General features: G+C 39.3%; 2 protein-coding genes across 5 annotated transcripts in view; both read right to left on the bottom strand.

Moving 5' to 3' along the window:
- The window catches only part of YEATS4 (YEATS domain containing 4), a 142,950-nt gene extending 141,660 nt beyond the window's left edge, over window positions 1-1,290 (bottom strand). For 3 of the 4 annotated variants that reach the window (XR_002477652.2, XR_002477653.2, XM_064377003.1), the window contains exon 1: window positions 1,007-1,270. Coding sequence is in view for 2 of the 4 variants with exons in the window: in XM_064377003.1 (XP_064233073.1) it covers window positions 1,007-1,057 (51 nt within the window). In the remaining 2 variants the exon portion in view is untranslated. Of the gene's footprint in view, window positions 1-1,006 lie in introns of all 4 variants that reach the window. The other variant, XM_012441277.2, reaches the window with a different exon arrangement.
- A 5,143-nt stretch (window positions 1,291-6,433) lies between these two features.
- On the bottom strand, window positions 6,434-11,989 carry LYZ (lysozyme). The gene is made up of 4 exons (XM_012441273.3): window positions 11,774-11,989; window positions 10,065-10,229; window positions 8,052-8,130; window positions 6,434-7,207 (listed from the first exon to the last, which is right to left on the bottom strand). Exons 1-4 carry the CDS (start codon window positions 11,907-11,909, stop codon window positions 7,141-7,143), a joined length of 447 nt encoding a protein of 148 aa, XP_012296696.1. The 5' UTR covers window positions 11,910-11,989; the 3' UTR covers window positions 6,434-7,140.
- Window positions 11,990-12,458: the final 469 nt, after the last annotated feature.

The raw sequence follows: 12,458 nt of genomic DNA on the forward strand, positions 1-12,458 counted from the left end.
CCTGCCTTAAAAATTAACATGCCAGAGGATGTGGGAAAGTGTGAGAAAAATAAATGTCACAATGTCAAAACATTACGATAGACTCTATGAAAATTTCATCAAAAACAGAAGTTGACATTTACTGAATGTTCCCCATGTGCCAGGCACACTGTTAGGCTTTTGCTTTGGGGCTTTGTGAACACTGTGAATTCCGGCAAATTTTCTTAGCTTTCCTCCGCCTCGGTGCCTCAGTTATCCTTTGGAAATACTGCGGGTAAGCGCTCAGCAACTATTTGCTACAGTTAGTTAGTTAGTTGAGACAGAGTATATTGATTGATTGATTGATTGATTGGAGGCAGAGTCTCGCTCTGTCGCCCAGGCCGGAGTGCAGTGGCGCTATATCAGCTCACTGCAACCTCCGCCTCCCAGGTTCAAGCGATTCTTCTGCCTCAGTCTCCCGAGTAGCTGGAAATACAAACGCGCGCCACCAAGCCTGGCTAATTTTTGTATTTTTAGTAGAAATGGGGGTGTCGCCATATTGGCCAGGCTGGTCTTGAACTCCTGACCTCGTGATCAGCCCGCCTTGGCCTCCCAAAATGCTGGGATTACAGGCGTGAGCCACCGCGCCCGGCCTGCTACAGATACTGTTATCTTTACACCAGTTGGGTGGCGTCACCGCTTTACCAATAACCTAGGTTGGCAGCGAATGTGCACCAAGCCGAGCTTTCCCAGCCCTCGGAGTGGCCCGTTTCCTCAGCAGCCATGCCTAGGTTTCCTGTAGCCACGTCTATGTTTCCCCAAGCCACCACGGATCTGTTTGTGTTTTGGCGGGGATGGGAGTTGGCAATGACGCGAGGAAGTTGGGGCCCAATGAACGCCGGCTTTGACTCGTTCTCCGCCTTGAAACCAGGGTTCAAATCGGAGGAGAGAAGGCGCGAAAAGAAACCCAGAAGGTCCTCCCCGCGCCGCTCAGGGAGGAGCCGGGGCGGAAGAACCACCCCGGAAGAGGCGCGAGTCGGCCACTGACCTTTACTCTCCCGCCGGAGTCAGGCCCAAATTCGGCCATTCTCTTGAACATATTGTCCCACGGAAGAAGCCGCCGCCGCCGCCAGGGAAAGAGACCGGGGCTGGCGGGGTCGCCACTCCCCTCAGAGGCTGCGCTCCTCTCACGCGGGCCCAGGCGGAGAGTTTCTCGCCGAGGAAGGGCGAGTTACTAGGGCTCGTGGCGCTGAGTAACCGTCAACTTATCTGGCTGACAGCTTTCCTGAAGGCCATTCAACCCCGCGCAGGTGGAGAGCGCAACGGAAGGAGGGGCGACGGCGTTGCCGTGCGCAGGCGCAACGGGCTCGCGTGTGCGCACGCAATGCACACTGCGCACGCGCTTGGCGGCTGCGATCACATTACAAAACCAGTCCAGAAGTTTCAAACCAGAAAAATTGGAAGGAAGGAAATAATCAATAAATGACTTTAGAAAGTTGTCCAGATGTTAAGGATATGAATTCACCCTGGAAGATCCTACCAAGCACCCCTAGCACAAATATTAAATCATCCACCTCAAGACATATCATTGTGAATTTTCCGCACTTCAAGGATAAAGAGATCCCACACCCTTCCATGTTATAAAGACTGTGGAATCAGAGTGGCTGCAGATTGCTCGATAGAATCATTAGAATCTAGGAGGCCATACGGTACTGTCTTCAAAACTCTGACGGAAAATTACTTCCAGTTTAGTCTTCAGTATTCATACAACTACCAATCGAGTGTGCGACTAGAATAGTTTCAGACGTGTTAAATCACTACACACACAAAATGGTACCTATCTTACTTTTCCTAGTACCTCCAGGAAGATCCTGTAGATCTGATCCACCAAAATGAGAGAATAAGCCAAGAAGGAGGAAATTATGAAATACAGGAAATATAATAATTATCAAACAGAAAATAATAAAATCCCAGGATGCTACTGAAAGAGCCCTGGGACAAAAGCTGTGTACAGGCATAGACGGCAACGCAACCAGATTAGAGTCGGTCAGAAATCTTTGGGAGACACTGCTTCGGAAGGATGAAATTGATAAAATTCCAGCTGGCATTGAATCCTCGAGAGGAGATTTGACCTAGGGTTTAGGAGTGTAACTCATGACAGGCACACACAAAACTAAGCAGCTGTAAGAATTATTATTATTAATTCTAGGGAAAACAAAATCTTATGCAAGAAAAGAATTGTATTTATGGTTACATAAATACTGAGTATTGATCACCCCCCTCCCCGCAAAAATAGAATTTACATTTGAAAGGATGGGCTTTGGAGAAGGGTACTGTGATGGGGATGGAGGAGGAAGAAATAGAGTTTAATCTTTAGCTTCCATAGTGGAAAGTCAGTATCTTAAAATGGAAAAATCAAAAAGAAACAATAGAAGTCTAACATTTTTAAGCATGGAGGTAAATATAAAAAAAAATTAAGCTAAAAAAGTAGAAAATACTGCTGATTGTAATTTTTAGTAATTCCATTTAGCAACTTGAAGAAAATATTTTTTAAATGGCTTCACTAAATAGAAGTGCAAGGAATGTGCTCAGGGCTTAGTTATAATTAGTGCCACATGAAGAGCTCAGTTGTCATATGGATGTCACTCTGCGTTTCAACCAACATAGGAACTGAGTTTCTTTTGAAAATGATCAAACACTGATACTGATTTTTGTTCTGTTCCCAGAATAAGAGTAGAAATTTGGTTTGGGGGCATAATTATATTAAAAACATTTGTTATGATTAAGAAATATTTATCAAAAGCTAAAACAAAATCTCCAACAAACACTGCTTTCCCTCTTCGGTCTACTTTGTCTAATCTCTGGCAGTTTCCTCAATCAGCCTGTGTTGGGTTATCCTGACTTCTTGGACATCTCTGCTTCTCAGCTGTCACTCTTCAAGTCTCTCTCCCTTACCTTGACTCATCCTTTGTACACCTCAGGGTAGCCCAATATGCATAAACTCAGATTCTTTCTGAGTTTATTCATAACAGAGTGGTCCAAAGAATTTTGAAGCCTAAGGTTGCAACCTATGTAATGGCCCTCTGCTGCCCTCCCATGGCTGGTCTACGTGCTGCATTTACATAGCCAAGAAGTGGCTTGGAATCCCGCAAGCTGTTGTACTGGAATCGTGTGGCCTTGAAGAGGAAAAAAAAAAAAATCTTAGAATGTTCAGCTTGGAAGGAACATACTAAATAATCAGCAAGAGATTAATTTGATCAACTGATATTTATTGAGCATGTACCATGTTCCAGTCACTCTTCTAGGTGTTTAGAATACAGAAGTGGAATGAGTGAAAAATTTCTGTTCTTCCTACGAGGGCAGTGGTTCAGCATATTACGCCAGTGATGTTAACATGGTAAAGAGGGTGTCCAGGTGTGGGGGACAACCCACTGAGGGATGTCAGAGCCTGAGTGGAGGGCACTCAATGTTGGGCAGAGTTGGGAAACTGGTTACATACAGGCAAACCCGTCAAATTCATAAATGCACTAAGGATACATTTTAAGGATATTGGGTATAATGAATGCTAAGTTTCTTACTGTCAGAGAAGAGAGTTAAAACACAGAAAAGAAGAAAACCAGAGTGAATCCTGTGATGTGAGGTTAGAGTTGGAGGTATTGGTGTGAATTCATGATTTTCAATATAAACAGATAGATACAGAGACAAATACAGTGTAAATACATATATCTTCCAGTTCTGTTCACTGATAGGGCCTGGGAACAGTGATACCCTAGTGCCCAGGTCTTGTTTTTTAATACTGTTATGCACTTTGAGGAATCAGGGCTCCTTGGAGAAATGCCTATTCCATTTCTGGAAGCAAGGAAGGAACAAAGTGAGCCTTAGAATACTTCATGCCAGAAAACAAGAAAGTGCTTGAAGAATGATGGAAATATGTGGAAATGACACAGAAGCCAACTTGCAGGGACTCGCTGGCCAAATCGAGGACAGCTGTGAACATCAAAATAAATAATAGTAATGGATTATAACTCATTATGATTTGAATAAAATAGAAGCCATGGGTCCATACTGATATAATAAAAAAATGCATGACCAGGCACGGTGGCTCATGCCTGTAATCCCAGCACTTGGGAGACCAAGGTGGGCAGATTGCTTCAGGTCAGGAGTTCAAGATCAGCCTGGGCAACATGGCAAAACCCCGTCTCTACTGAAAATACAAAAATTAGCCAAGCATGATGGCGTGCGTCTGTAATCCCAAATACTCAGGAGGCTGAGGTGGGAGGATCACTTGAGCCCGGGAGGCAGAGGTTGCAGTGAGCTGAGATTGCACCACTGCACTCTAGCCTGGGTGACAGAGTGAGATCCTGTTTCTAAATGATAAACAAACTGAAAATTTGATGAGCAGTAGTCTCAAAGCACCTCCTCCTCGAATACTTTACAGTGAAGATGGCTTGCAGGTATCTTCTTAATCAAGTGATCCAAATGAATATCACCAACAATGGGGCAAATCAAAACTGCATGCCACCTGAAAAGATGCAGTGAGAAGAACATTACTTCTGTGGTATTCCCACCAAAGATGCGTAACCTAGTGGAATTGAGAGAACGCCAGAAAAACCTGAGGAACATTCTATAACTGGTCTGTGGTCTTCAAAAGTGTCAAGGTCATAAAAATCCAGAAGAAAACAACTGAGGAAACAATTCAGATTGAAAGAGACTTAAAAAACATGACAACCAAATACAACACGATTCTGAATTAGATGCTTTTGTTACAAAGGACTTATTGGGACAATTGATGAAATTGAGTAGAATCTGAAGATTAGATGATAGTAATGTATCAGTGTTAATTTACTAATTTGGATAATTGTTTTGAGGTTATGTAGAAGAATGTCTTTGTAGGAATTACACACTGATATAGTCAGGGCCATTAGGTATCACGTTGGCAATTTACTCTCAAACAGTTCAGAAAAATAAAAGACCTTCATACAGTACTTTTAAATTTTTAGAAAGATTGAGATTATTTCAATGTTTTTTAAAAAGTGGAAAAAAACCTATGTCATTTTGGAAGTTATGTTTTGATGAGAAGAGACAAACAAGTAAAATATGTAGTATAAAAAATCATTATAGGGCCGGGCGCGGTGGCTCACGCCTGTAATTCCAGCACTTTGGGAGGCCGAGGTGGGTGGATCACGAGGTCAAGGATCGAGACCATCCTGGTCAACATGGTGAAACCCCGTCTCTACTAAAAATACAAAAAATTAGCTGGGCATGGTGGCGCATGTCTGTAATCCCAGCTACTCAGGAGGCTGAGGCAGGCGAACTGCCTGAACCCAGGAGGCGGAGATTGCGGTGAGCCGAGATCGCGCCATTGCACTCCAGCCTGGGTAACAAGACGAAACTCCGTCTCAAAAAAAAAAAAAAAAAAAAAAATCATTATAGGCTTGAGCCCCGAGACACTCTCGCATTTAGAAATTAAATAGCAGAGAAAGAGCGAGCAAAAAGGACAGAGAAAGAACAGTCAGTGAGGTAGGACATAAATGAGGAAACGCCAAGGGAGAAAAAATTGCTGGAAGTATGAAGTGGCTCACTTTGTCAAATGCTGCTGAGATGAACAAGATGATCACTGGAATTAGCACTGAGGAGTCATGGGAGAAATCCTGGAGGAGCAGTTTCAGCTGGGTGAGGATGGAAGCCAGATTAGAGAGAAAAGACAATGGGAGGTCAGATCATGGAGTTGGTGAGTACAGACATCCTTCCCCAGAAGTCTTGCTGTAAAGAGAGCAGAGAATGGGGTTGCAGTTGGAGGATTATGTAGGGTCAGTGGAATATTTGTTGTAAGATGGGAGGTTACTAGGACAGACTGTAGAATGGTGGAGGTGATCCAGCAAAGAGGAACAAATGAGGGATCCAGGAAACAGCCTAACTCAGAGTAGTGACAGGGATGGGAGGGAAACTGCATGTGGAGTCAATGCTGTTGGCAGGAAGATCTTCATCCTGTTAATAGGAGGGGAGGAAGGAAGGATGGGCTATGGGAAGGTATGACATTTGTTTTGGTGATGTGGAGGGGAAAACTTTGTATGAAGTTGCTTTTGTTTTATAAGTGTAATATGATGCCAGGTTATCTGCTGAGAGCAGAGAAGGGTGGAGGATGAGGGGGCAGAGGAGGAGGCTGAATGTGCGTATTTGGGCTTTGAAGAGAGAAGAGGAAAAGTAAAATAGTAACAGTCATTTTGGAGACTGGGGACACAAAAATGGAAGGATTGCAGAGAAATAACTAAAATGGCCAGGCAGACTTGAGATTTATGGTTATGAATTTAAAGTGACACCTGTCAGCATGCTTGTGGATTTTTCTCCAGCAATATCCAACTATTTAAGTGAGGATATAAGAGAGAGATTAAGAGCACCAAATCATATTTTTTCAAATATATGTCTTTTTTTCTTTAGAGACACTATAGGAATCTAAATAAAAACAGACATGGTATGTGTTGCAAAGCCTTTAATGAGAATGTTTGTATTTTTTACATCATGCATAATTTCACATTTGTGATTAATTAGTAATTATTTCAATACTTGTAAGCTCATCTGCCTCAGATTTAATCATAATACATGAATGAAATTAATCAAATTAAGGGACAGAAATTTAGAAAGGAACACACTTTATGAAAATAAAATTCTCAATTCAAGCAGTTTGTTTCTAGCATTTGGTGTTCCACCTACCCCTTTAAAAATTTCATATTGCCCAACAAAAAGTGGTTATTTTTAGTGTTTTTGGAGATGACTGAACAGATGCCTATACAGCTGGTATTTTGCCTAAGATTAATTTAAGATAACCTTTTGTTGTATTTTACTTAACATTGAGTATACTTGTATCACTTGAGATTAAGTCTGGGTTATTTCTTTGATAAAAACTGAATGTACTGGAGATGTATTTGACAACCAAGGTTTTAGATACATTTTCACCAGTATTAGCTCTGTTTGCAAACTGAAAAATGCTGTAGTCTTAATATAAAATAATAACCACATTAGTGAACATTACATCTCTTAGAAGAAAGGCCATATTTTGCTCCTGCTTCTGTAAAAATATTATTTGTCTGAAGGGGAATAATGGTAGTGTGACCTTTCACTTAATTACTACTCCCTTAATGTGAGAAAGAGACAAAAATGAGCTGAAGAAGGAAAATTCTGCAGTTATACTCCACAACCTTGAACATACTGATTGACATCTCTGTTTTGACAATGAGCTTTCCATGCCACCCTGTAGAAAAAGATGAAGCAAATGGTGAAAGGTTAACACATATGTTCACTGTAATATACATACTTCATACACCTTGGGGAAACAAAATATTTTGCCAATAGATAAAATGCTAAGATAGACCCAGCTATTGCTATTTATTAAATGAAGCTATGTATACAAAGTATTTCACTCCTCTCTAAATCTCCCAGTAGAGTATAGAATGCTGAACACAGTGAGTAATGTGCATTGTACAGCAGCAACTGCAAAATAAATTCCACATTTACTTATTCTCTTTTTTTTTTTTTGAGACAGATTCTCACTCTGTTGCCCAGGTTGGAGTGCAATGGCACAATCTCTGCAAACTTCCCCTCCCAGGTTCAAGCAATTCTCCCTCTCAGCCTCCCGAGTAGCTGGGATTACAGACACCTGCCACCACGCCCAGCTAATTTTTTGTATTTTTAGTAGAGATGGGATTTTGCCATGTTAGCCAGGCTGGTCTCAAACTCAGGTGATTCACCTGCCTTGGCCTCCCAAAGTGTTGGGATTACAGGCGTGAACCACTATGCTCTGCCCACATTTACTTATTCTAAAAAGAATTTCAAGATATGACAAGGAACTGGTAGAGTGTGAAGAATCTTAAAACTCTAGAAATCCCCTAAAATAAATTGAAGAGTAAAAAAGTAAAATTCTGGATCAGTTAAAGTAGATTGTTTCTTCAAGGATGTAGGTAATATGTTATTTAGCATAAGCCAAAAGCTGTAATTTTCAGGTGTCACTAGCATACTTCGGTATTTGAAAATCTGCTCCCGTTGTATGTATGAACAGTAGAGTAAAATAGTTTTCCCTTTTAACCCTTAAAACATACCATGCTCTAATGCCTTGTGGATCACGGACAACCCTCTTTGCACAGGTCACAGCTTCAGTGATGTCATCTTGCAGCAAAGCTGAAAGACAGGTGGTAAGGAATGAAAACAACTTTAATAGATATTTCATTTTAATTTTATGTTTAGCCAGCTTTATTCTGTTTGGGTGTGGAAAAAATGCTAAGATATTATTTTCTGTTAGTCCATGTATGTGTGATTGTTGAGGAAAACTTTCCCTTCATTCTCTCTCATTTAGCATGAAATGAAGCATTGTTTTCCTCATTTACCAAAGTCATTGGAAGCTCTGGAAGTATTAACAAAATGATTAAAGGTCCTCTTTGTACTAGACACTGTAAAAAAAAAAAAAAAAAAACTAGTGATATTTTACTTGGCAGTTCTATTATTGAAAATTTATCCAAAATAAATAAAAAATGCACCCAAAGATGTATGCACAAAGCTCTTCATAGCAATTTATGAGAGGGAAAAATGGAAACAAAGTACTCAATAGAAAGAGTTGGATCAGTAAATTATAAATATTCATATATTAGAATTCTAGCCATTCTTTTAAAATAATAATACAGATTTGTATTTTTTTCCTCATCTGGAAAATGGAGCAAAAGATAGTTAAAAATTGATTCGTATTTGCTGACATGCAAATAATTTTGTGTGATAAGCAAATTGTAAACCAGCATGTGTAATACAATTTAATTTTTGCAAAAGCACACATTACTTGCATGTTTATATGTGGGTAAATATGTGTATGATATAACTTAACGTTCATATACATGATTGATATAGTTCTGGAAGAATATATACCAGAATTTACCCATGGTTATGAACCTCTGGGTAGTAAGATAATGGGTTTTATTTTTTTCTTTGTATTTTCTAATTTTTATTGAATAGCCAAAGATTATTATATAATACAAAATGTTTTTTAAATTAACTGGATTTTTAAAATAACGTAAGATTAATGTTCTCTATTGGGAATTTTAATGTTTAAAAATTTAATAATATCAACTTTGCAAGATTTCTGCAATATTTTTTGCACTGGAGATTCCACGTGTTATTTCTATTTTTATTAGTTTAATAAAATATTTGTTTTACCCCAAATAAATAAATCCTTAAGTTAATTTGTCATCCAAAAAAATGATTCTAAAGGAACTGTATTTTTTGAAGATGCAAACTAAAGAATTTAGAAATGGAATGTCATAATGTTCCTAATTCACTTAAAAGTCTCTCGGCAGTAGCCAGATACAATGGCTCATGCCTGTAATCCCAGCACTTAAGGAGGCTGAGATGGGAAGATTGCTTGAGCTCAGGAGTTTAAGACCAGCCTGAGCAACACAGAATTTGCCTCTACAAAAAATTTTAAAAATTAGCCAGGCATCATGGTGTGTGCCTGTAGTCCCAGCTACTTGGGAGGCTGAGATGGGAGGATCACTTGAGGCTGCAGTGAGCTGTGATGGTGCCACTGCACTACAGCCTGGGGCACAGTGAGACCCTGTCTCAAAACAAAACAAAACACTCTCAGCAAAAAAAAAAAAAAAAAAAAAAAAAAAGACAGAAGAATCAACTATGGGAAAATGTTAACAACTGTTAAAGTGCATAATGGGCATATGGCTGTTTATTATACTAATGTCCCTAATTTTCTGTATATTTAGAACTTTTCATAATAAAAAGAAAAACAATTAAAAAAAGACCACACAACTAAATTATCCCTAAACCTCCCCAAAGTAAGCAGGAGGAATGGCATCTTTCTGGACAAAGCATGAGTGAAGCCATTGACAGTAAATTAATAGGTCATTCCAGAAACTTTCGTATATAAAAAAACTCCAACCTTTTATAATACTAGTTCTTTAATTTCTTAGGGAATTACAAGGAAAACAATAATGATTTTCTGGAAGTTAGGTGTAGTTTTTCTAAGTCCCTCATGAACCCTTCAAGGCTTTTTCATTTGCATTGAATCTCAATTCTTGTAAGTATAATCAGATTGGCCAAATATTAGCTTGTCTTACCATTGCAGGATATATGACAGGCATTAACTGCTCCTGGGGTTTTGCCATTATTACACCAATAGTGGCTATTGATCTGAAATATCCCATAATCAGTGCTTTGGTCTCCAGGATTGTAGTTTGTAGCACGTGTGTTATAATCACTCTCCCATTTGGCCAAACACATCCCTGAAAAGAACTTATTTTTAGTAATAAACAGCAATACTAAGTGACTTATACTCTATAGTGAAATCAGTTCTATTTAGCTACTTCTATTTTACTGATTGCTTTATAAGTATAAAGATTTACTTAACTTATAAAATATCTCAACACGTTAGTGGTAAGGGACTTGTGAGAGAATCCTTTTGTAATGCAAATCATCTTGTAACACTAATGAACAATATAACATAGTTTCAAAAATATTAAAATACATGTTTCTTCCATTGCTTTTATCCTTCCCCTGCTTCCATCCCTCAGGCAACATTTAGCCAAGAACAGAAAAATCAACAGAGCTGTTGAGTGGATTTTGTAAATTCATAACAGATAGGTAGGCTGGTGGAAACATGCTTTTTTTTAAATCAGAAAAACGTAAGGATTTTCTGACAGAGAGAAATTTTCTTATAATATCTAAAGGTGAATTTGGATATCAAGTTAGAATCTTGAAAACAAGACTATTCTGTGATTTCATCCCTTTACTCATTCATTCAGAAATAGCTATTGAGGGGAAATGTCTGAATTAAATCTGAAAAGTACAGAGATCACATTGACAACTATGGACTAAACTGTAAAATAACTTTTCCTCATGGCACATCTTGAATTGTGTGGAAGAAAATGAAAGATAGTTAATCAAGTAGAATAGATAAAAATAATAAAACATTTCCTGCTGAGTTTCAGGGATCCTATATAAAGAGTGACTGAAGGGAAATAGGTTCCTACTGCCCTTGTGGGGAATTCAATATATTCTTTAAAAACTTCACTGTTAAAAATCCTGCGTCAGCTGGGCGCAGTGGTTCATACCTGTAATCCCAGCACTTTGGGAGGCTGAGGTGGGCAGATCATTTGGAGCCAGGATTCAAGACATCCTGGCCAACATGGTGAAACCTCATCTCTACTGAAAATACAAAAAAATTAGCCGGGTGTGGTGGTACACGCCTGTAGCCTCATCTACTCGAGAGACTGAAGCACCAGAATCACTTGAGCCCAGAAGGCAGAGGTTGCTGTGAGCTGAGATCATGCCACTGCACTCCAGCCTGGACCACAGGAGACTGTCTTAAAAAAAAAAAAAAAAAAAAAATCCCACGTCATGGCAGGGGAATTGAAGAAAAGAAAAATACTGCTTCACTCTAGACTCTCAGAGCCCAATTTCGAAATGGGAAATAACTGGAGTCACGTACCAAAGACTTGAGAGAGCTTGGCCAGGTCCTCAAATGTATCTTTCAATCAGCTTACGTGTGCCATTAAATCTCAGGCACCCAGCAAACTTCCTAGCACTGGAACAGTACAACAGGTCCTGTTTTGCTTAGAATGGAGTTTTCCCCTGCCATGCCCTCATTCCTTTAACTGGTATCTCTGATTATAAAGAACCAAACTGATGTTTTTAGCCATTGTAAGTATACAAACCCACGAAGAAATAAAAACATCTATTCACTCAAAGCCCCTTCTTCTTATTCCTTCTCCCCTAGTGTCTGTTCCATACATTTCTAATTCGCTGGAAGTATGGAGAATAGACTTACAGTTTGCTAGGCTGATTCCCCTGTAGCCATCCATTCCAAACCTTTTCAGAGTTCTGGCCAACTCACACCTTTCGAAGACCTTGCCCTGGACCATGACAGAAAGGAGGACAAGCCCCAGAATAATGAGAGCCTTCATGTTGACTGGTAAGTCGGACAGCTAGTCTGACCAGGGTGAGCAGGCTCCAGTATTTAAAGTCTTTTAATTTCCTTCTTCCCTTCGTGGTTTGAGGGCTCCACCCTTTCAGCTGTGGGGAAAACAGGAACTGCTGTATTGCTCCACTAACTCTAATGAGATTTTTTAATGCTTGAAGAGAGTTAAGCTGATTTCCTAAGAATTAATCTACAGGAAAATAATGAAATGACATTGTTTAAAGTACTGGATCTGGAAGAATTGTGTGTAGCACTGTTTCCAAGACAGGAACTTCCTTCTGTTTTATTATGAATTTGAGCAACTATAAAGAAAAAGAAAATGACTCTTTTGTACAGCTTAAAACAAGCTGTGATTTCTGACTAACATTCAGTTTCATGAAATTGTTTTGTATGCATTCACTATTTTATATTTATCTTTTTTACCTAAAATTATTTTATATATAATTTTCCACAAAATGAACATGACACATGTAACTGTTGTCTTAATGGGTGTATAGTGTGACACCATGTTGCTCAGCTAGTTTCTTACTTCAGA

This window comes from Aotus nancymaae, unplaced genomic scaffold, assembly GCF_030222135.1.
Source record: "Aotus nancymaae isolate 86718 unplaced genomic scaffold, 86718_ANA_hifiasm-v0.15.2.pri h1tg000016l, whole genome shotgun sequence".
Lineage (NCBI taxonomy): Eukaryota > Metazoa > Chordata > Mammalia > Primates > Aotidae > Aotus > Aotus nancymaae.